Genomic DNA, 7,950 nt, shown 5'->3' on the forward strand with positions numbered 1-7,950 from the left:
TCGATTGTCTTTCTTTTCTTTTCCTTCATAATTTTCGGTTCATATTGGCCACCTTTAACCAGGTTCAAAATGAGCTGGGAATAAAATGACTGTGAATGTGCACACTTAGGCCTGCACTTTTGGAAGTAAATTAATCCTAAAAGGGACAAGGCTCTTCATCTCCTAGATCTTCCCACCCACATTGCTCCGCCAGCTGCAAACTAAAAGGAACAGAGCTTTGTCTTTTGAACAAATACTCTTCAGCGGCAAAAGGTTTTACACCATGTCAGGACCTGGTACATGATTTAAAACATCCCAACTTTCCTCCAATGTCGTATGATAAGAACTGCGTTTTTAAATCAACAGCGTTTGAGTAAATTTAGCTTGAAATATGCTGGAAGAAAATTTGCGTTCTTTAAGTGCTAACCAACAGACTGATTCAATTTTTTAGATGTTGTCTTTGTGTCCTTCACCTCTTGAAATTTTTGTACCAATTTAAAAGAAAAAAAACGTCAAAGAAACTAATTTCGTTTATTAGCCTAGGATTCGCATTAAAAAGGGTACTTTACCAGCTTTTACTACCGCTAAATAGTAGTAATTCTCTAATAAGTTCCAGTATTTTATTCTTGCGCTTGTGTTGTGGAGAAAAGGTGGGGACGCTCAGTAATGATGCTTAGTTAGAGAAAACAGTTTAAACCCAAAAGTATCACTTTATTCCAGTTTTGTTTGAACAGATAATGTGCTGACTAGGAAAACTTTGATGTCACTCGTTATATTTCATAATTATTTTAGCGGACATTGATTAATAGTAAAGTAACGCATGGCAACAGCGGTCGTTCGTCTTTTTTGTCCTATATTTTGCTGCCAGAGTATTCTACTGTTAGTGTGTACCTTACTTTGGACTGAAAATTCATCATCAGGATGACAAATCAGCTAAGTAATAACGAAAAATGTCATCGGTCTGAAGATTATTATTGGTCAAAGAGATTTATAATTTACTCTGTTGATAAAGTTTTGAAAGATAAACAAAAATGTTCATTTCGGTTACCTTGAAATTGATGTCAAATCTATCGGAAGAGTAGTAAATGTCTCAATTTTAAAATTTCTATTTAACCACACAACCTCGTGGCTATCTTGCTTTACCTTATTGTTTGAACGTAAGTATAGCACAAGCATTCTACCTTCTTTTAAGAAAATGAAGCAGCTTGGTGTGAATTTTTCTCGTTTGGAAGGAGGATTATTCCTCGCCCTTATAGTTGCTATAGTTTGTATCACAGGTGTGTGTATACCGATCCTTAATGCTAAAGTGAGAAGTTCGTTTCCTTAACAAACAATTGTTTTTCCTATCAGTCTTTTAATTAAATCTAGGATATCTGTGATGCCACAGTTGTAATAACTTCTCGGTTCCCGTCTCCATGTTAATGTTCTTTGGTCTCCGTCAGATCCATTAGGGGAAACGCCGGGTAAACTCCTAACGTAACGCACATATCAAAAGCGGCGACATTGGGTCCAATGATGCTGATAAAGATGCTGAATTTAGCATGACCGTCAGTGGTTGAAAGGGGGTGCTCTATCAGATTACAAAACACGAAGCTAAGCTAAAGCGAGCCGGCAAGTAGCCACAGAAAAACCAAATAAAGGTTTGAAAAAATCCCAAGTGCCGTAATTTGCATTAAAATAACGTCAGCAGAGACAAAAATCCTCAAAGAGAAAACGGATTGGACAGTCCAAGTTTATGAAGGTTTTTACCAGCAGTTTGATTCTAAGCTTACGATGATAAAAATCAAACACAGCTAACACAAAAAGGCAGTTGCAGGTTTTGACTTAAACTCCAAAATCGCAAGCCATGTCCGCCTTTTAGACCATAACATGGATTTCACAAACATCAGGGTCGTTGGTTTCGAAACTAATTACCACGAGAGACTTTTCCTTGAAGCCCGGCACTCTACTTTGGATCCGAGTGCGGGGAACGATCACATCGTACTTCCAGAAACTTATAAAGACCTCGCGCTAGCATCATGGAAATTCGAGCAAAGCGAAATCCCCTTACGATACACTGCTATAATGTCAGGTCATTTGCAACACCATGTTCAATTTGGCTGATACAAAGGAAACTATCTTAACACCGATCATTTGTCAGTAAACATGTACATTATTACGATCGATAGCTTAACGCTGTCTTTCAACATAAACTTTCCATTGGTCGCTCCAGAGAAGACGGAGAATCAGATATTTTCACAATTTCAGCCTATTTTTGGACATTCTGCAGTAAAAACAAACAAACAAAAAAGAACAGAAAAACCACAATTGAACGCTCGTAAACACACAACATCTAACCTTTTTGGCGATGTTTTTGAAAGAAAATGAGACCCCAGGTCGCAAACAAATAGCCTTTGTTACCATGACAACAGGAGTACTGCAACCTTAATAAGGCATTTTTGTGCATTCGCCCTGCATGCAAAATTGCTGCATGCAAAATTGCTGCATGCAAAATTTGAAGCGGATCAAGGGAGATTACAAATTTTCATTTCCCAAGATGTTTGATTCTTACAGAAGCTTAGTTTATAATTTCCTTAATTTTCCGAATTGATTATTTTTCACGCAGTGAATAATAAAAAATTATTGGATGAGGTTTTTGTGATATCCGGAATAATCAACTGAAGGTCGAGGTAAGCGTTATCAACCGAAGCCAAAGGCTGAGGCTGATAACACTAACCGAGACTTTGATTATTCCGGAAATCACAAAAACCGAATCCAATAATTGTTTTATTATACATTGTTTTAAAGAGAATAACGCCAAATGCATTATCGCAGCGAAAACAGTTTATTTTCGAACACTGAAAAATGTACAACGATGTCAGTGAACAAATTTTCACTGGGGCTGATCCTTTTTGTCATGTGGCTCCTGGATATTTTTCTCTTTAAGGTATTCGTAGAACAGTTCCTTCGCCACTTTTGTCGATCTTTTCAGAATTTTCCGAATCTTTATCTTCAAGTAATTTCTCAATTTCCCGCTGGGTCGATAAAGCGAATCGAGAAGCCATTCTTACTTCGCTCTCCGTGAACTTGACATTGTTCCACCAGAAATCATGCATTGCGCGCACAACCTAACCATTTTCTAATCATTTTCAATGCATTACCGCAGTAGGGTAGGACTAGAACGTAACATATGCAAACCATGCGAGTAGTCCACCCAATAAATCCCACCCAACCCACCCCAGGGGAGGACATCCATCACACAGTAATCTCGTACGTGGAAAATTAACGTCTCCTACCCCTAACCCTGTAGGAGAACGGACCTCCATTCGTCCCCATCCGAAAAGACTAGAATATCTAACCATTACTTGATGTTATAGAAAGGTAGCATATTCTTCTCAATTATTTGAAAATTGCATTTTACGTTACTCTGAGGCTGATTCCGTCGCTTTAGGGTCTTAAATTCCCACTGTTTTCAGAATCGATTATTCTTCGGCTTAATTACTTTAGGACCCTTTTCATTTGAGCTCCAGAGGGTCTACCTCCACGGGGATGGAATGGAAGATGTAAGGAAACATTTTATAACGGACTGCTGAATGTAAGAATTGTTAAACCGTCACGACAAAAGTTTTAATGAGACTCACCAATCGACTCGTGAATATATTAGAGACCTTAAACAGGCGGTACGACTCATGAATACAGTCGAGGTATTGGAAATGTATGCTGCATCTCACCCAACAACAACAAAGATCGAGGCCGCACGAACTACTTCCTCCCTGAGAGACAGGGTGCTGGGGTTGGCCAATCCCATTCCTTTGGACGCAGAATTAGCAAAGTCGCGTATTATTTAGTCATGTTAGCACCATTTAGTCTGATGCGAATCTTAATTTTTTTCATGTCGTCGCTTGCAGCTTTCTACTAAAATTCAGAGGTTATGTGTTTCGAGGAAATTTGTCAAGCTTCATTTATTGAACCTTGCCCAACGTTTTCGAGTAGTTAACAAGAGGACGCTCACATGTCTTGACAACGACTTACACTCTATAACTCAAAGCATATTTATTTTTCACCATTTGATAATTCGTACAAAATGTGATTATTCATAAAGTGTATTTTATTAAGAAATTAATTTTTCTGTTTCGGATACTGAAGATCTTATATCTTCCGAAAATTACCCAATGGAGAATTCCTAATGGTAAGTCTGTTCTACGACTAGTCATAACGCGATATCCTCCAATTTTGTACTTAATATATTTTTTTATTTCTGCTTTCTGTTTTATGTTTTCTTTTGAACAAAAACTGAACTTCCTTACAAGTTCGCAAACGGAACAAACAAATCCAGTAATAGGCAAAGATAAGTCACCTACGGTCTGTGGCAATTGTTTAGTATTCCTCGTGACAATCGGCGAACAAATTTCGTCGATTCCTAGTCTGGCATAACTCAACAGTCCGACAAATTGAAAGATCATGAACGGTAGTCATAGTCCTTTTCCGAATTAATGTTGTTACTTTATGTGAACTGTATTCTGTCATTCGTGTTTAGATTATTTGGCTCACGGTAAACGAACTTCTGTGGACCTCAATGGCTACCAATTCCAGCAACACTTCTCAGGTGCGCCAGTGGCCGCTTCCATCTTCTCCCTGTATTCCATGGCTTGTTGTGCTCAGCACTGAATGTCTGGTCATAGTCATCCTTAACCTCATCACCATTATTGTATTTGTAAAGCAGCGGCAGTTACAACGCCGGAGTAGATACTTGATCATCCATCTGGCCATAGTTGATTTGTTAGTCGGGGCAGTATCAGGGCCGATGCAGATTCATTTAAAATTGATTTGGTGCTATGGAGAGCTAGAGGGTTATGATATAACTTATTTTAGAATAAACTTAGCCATACGTCCTTTTTTCCCCTTTGCATCTCTTTTTGATCTCACTTTCATTTCGTTGGAAAGAGCACACGCAACATATCGCCCTTTCAAGCATCGTTTTATCAAGAAATGGGTTTATGGAGTAGTTATAGCTTTAATTTATTTTTTAACAGTATGCAAGGGTGCAATAGAGGAATTAACCGATTGGCCTTTGAATCATATCTGGGTTTATTCCTTTTATCCCATTCTTATCTTAGTTATTTGCTTATGTTATATCTCCATTTTTATCAAAGTGCATTGTGGTCGTCGTCCTAAACAGCATGGTGAGGCCAGTCGTAGAGAGAGAAAACTGACGATAACTTTGTTTCTGGTTACCTGTGCATCGGTTTTAGCTTTTCTACCAGGTTCTATTTACGAAGGTATCATCTACCTTCATATCATGGCCTTTCCAAAGTTTTCCTCCGATTTTCAAATTTCCAGCACTATATTAACATTATTCTTGGCCAACTCGCTAATAAATCCTTTACTTTATGCAGTGCGGATGCCAGAATTTAGGGCAGGTTTATCAAAAGCGGTGCTCTGCGAGCGCTTGAAAACCATTAAAATCCGAGCGAATATCCACCGCATTTTTTAGTTCAGTTACTATTAATAAGTATTATCTGAAATTTTTATAAAAGATTCAAAATGGCTAAGTGCTTGAAAGATTCTGAACAGCTGTTTCTATTGTAATTATTGATATTAAAATGTTCTTTGTCATTGCGTTTCTTCTGTGTAGACTTTGGCTTATAATGATAAACACCAAATTATAACCTAACCAAACCCTGTTCATATTTTCAAATTCTTAGTACCGCTGAATATGCGCTTACTTGCCTGTTTCTTTCTTTGGCGAGACCATCAATTTACCTCTATGAGAGCATATTACCGTGCAAAAGTAATACAAAAATTAATGGGCGATTTATAGACGATATTCGAACGATATGTCATTTGGAGCGATACATTGGCGATTTAGTCGATTGTCTTTGGTTAGGACACGAAATCAGATGTCATAAATTCTGGCCTCAGAATCTAAACCAGAATTTGGAATCGGAATCTGAATCTAAACTTTGCCTCTGAAATTTACTTTAATTAGCTAGCTACTTATCATAAAAAATGCACTCTTTCCTGTGTAACCCTGCACCCATATGGCTGAACCGTTGTAACACAACTGAAACCGAAATGCTGCATGGTGCAATCACTTTGGTGTTATGTTAATCGGATACATCCCCGTGACATGTTTCGTGTTCTTATTGGCTTTAGGAAAAGGAAAGCATAAAAAGCAACAACAACAACAAAACGGACTCTGTGAGTGTGGAGCTATGCAGCCTTTGCCAGAAACGTGCACATTAATCAAACTGTAACACGCAAACTCACATCCCCTCCCGCGAGTAATTGGTGAAAGTTTATTTTTACTTCTATGACTTACATATTGACATTTGACAACGTAAAGGGGGAGCAGATCGTCACTTTACAATAAACCCCTCAATGGAGATAGAAGGTAAATTTGCAATCTAGCAGGTGTTTTCAGATCGTTCGTATGTATAAAACCAACACTTATTTCTCTCAAAAAATAAAGTACTTCCCGTTTACGTTTCTACCATGTACTGGCTACCTATACAATCATTGCGAAGAGATATTATTTATGAGTGTTGATATGTCCTAACAGCATTCTTCAATAGAATATTTTAACCTTAAAATGGTACAATTTCAAAATCTTCTAAATTTCAAGTAGTCAACGATTCATACATCACGAACCTACTACTATTTTCAAACAAGTGTTTTGTACTCTGATTGATAAAACCCGGTCTTTGAACAGATCGGAGGGCGCGTTATATTTATGAAAAATATATTCAGTTATCAACTCAGATCCTCAGTTAATGAGAAAAGGCAGTGAGCCCAGAAGGGTCAACCTAAACGATGACCTGGTCATTTGCTTCCAAAATTATTTGAGCAATGATCACAAGACACTCATAAGACTACCTGGTAGCTTCCATAGCAATAAAATGTTCTTTCTACAAATTATCGCGAGTTCTAATGGAAAACTACTGACCGACCCTCCTTATCCCCCTTCTATCATTTTTGCAGTATGGGCGGTGTGCAGTCACCTCGCCATCAGGATGACTCACCACTGATATGTAATCGATCTCGCCACGAAGGCGCGTTATCTCGCCACCACGTAATAAAATATAGTTCAACTTACTTACGTATTTCCTTTGCAAGTCAAAATATCAAAATTGAGTTGCACTGGCTAGAGTTGAAGTGTCATTTTAAAATACTTACCCAACCTTTCTTGTCTTTCTTTTTCGAGAGATACAACTACAACATATCACCTTTAAAAAACAAAAAAATTATACCTTAATAATGCTCAACCTCATAACCACCAAAATTCAGAAAACCTTGACACGCCTTCTGCATGAACATGGGACATTAACTCGCGAAAAAAAATCAATAAGAACTCATCAAAATCGCTTGGGCGATTACCAGGCGTTTCGTACCCACAGTCGTTCCAAACTCATTCTACTCGTATCTAACTTAGACCATTCGCACTCAATCAGCTGAGTTGTTTCGTACGCATACTAATAAAGTTTGTTTTCCGTGCTAAGTATGTTTTAAGTAAGATCGGTTTCTTTCATGTTAAATAGTAATATCAAGTGCGTTAAAAAAGTTTTGTTTACGTGGCGTCCATTTTTCATTCGCGACCACCTAAATAAAGGAACCCAAAATGCGGGGTGTGGGAGTTGTAAGACAGACGCACATCATTTTTCCATCAGATAAATGTAAGTTTATTTTCTATCCTAAATGAACTTATATTAAAACCTAGTCTTTTATTACCAAAGCCTCAATTTATAGAATTAACTAAACTGAATCAAATTACAATCTTTTTTTTTTCTATCGTGGTGAACAGTAAATACACTTCTTCTTCCGTTAACAGTCCCCCGCTATTTTGGGTGACCAAAAATCACCCCACTCAAACGTGCTTAGTTTTCATTTGTTAAAGTGCTCCTGCAAACAAAGTTCGACTGTTGACCGAAAAAAGCAACCAAAATAGCTATACATTAGCAGCAAGGAAAGGAGAAACAGAGAGTTTAATTCAGA

The 7,950-nt window shown here is 37.7% G+C and overlaps 1 protein-coding gene across 1 annotated transcript; it reads left to right on the forward strand.

Annotated features, from left to right (window-relative positions):
* Window positions 1-4,444: 4,444 nt before the first annotated feature.
* LOC148736347 (trace amine-associated receptor 9-like) lies at window positions 4,445-5,452 on the forward strand. The gene has a single exon (XM_088753061.1). It carries the CDS (start codon window positions 4,535-4,537, stop codon window positions 5,450-5,452), a length of 918 nt encoding a protein of 305 aa, XP_088609187.1. The 5' UTR covers window positions 4,445-4,534.
* The last annotated feature ends 2,498 nt before the right edge of the window (window positions 5,453-7,950 follow it).

This window comes from Stylophora pistillata, chromosome 3 (genome assembly GCF_964205215.1).
Source record: "Stylophora pistillata chromosome 3, jaStyPist1.2, whole genome shotgun sequence".
Lineage (NCBI taxonomy): Eukaryota > Metazoa > Cnidaria > Anthozoa > Scleractinia > Pocilloporidae > Stylophora > Stylophora pistillata.

What these genes read in the sequence shown, in the direction of transcription:
- LOC148736347 (XM_088753061.1), top strand. Translation starts at nt 4,535, where the DNA reads ATGGCTACCAATTCCAGCAACACTTCTCAGGTGCGCCAGTGGCCGCTT.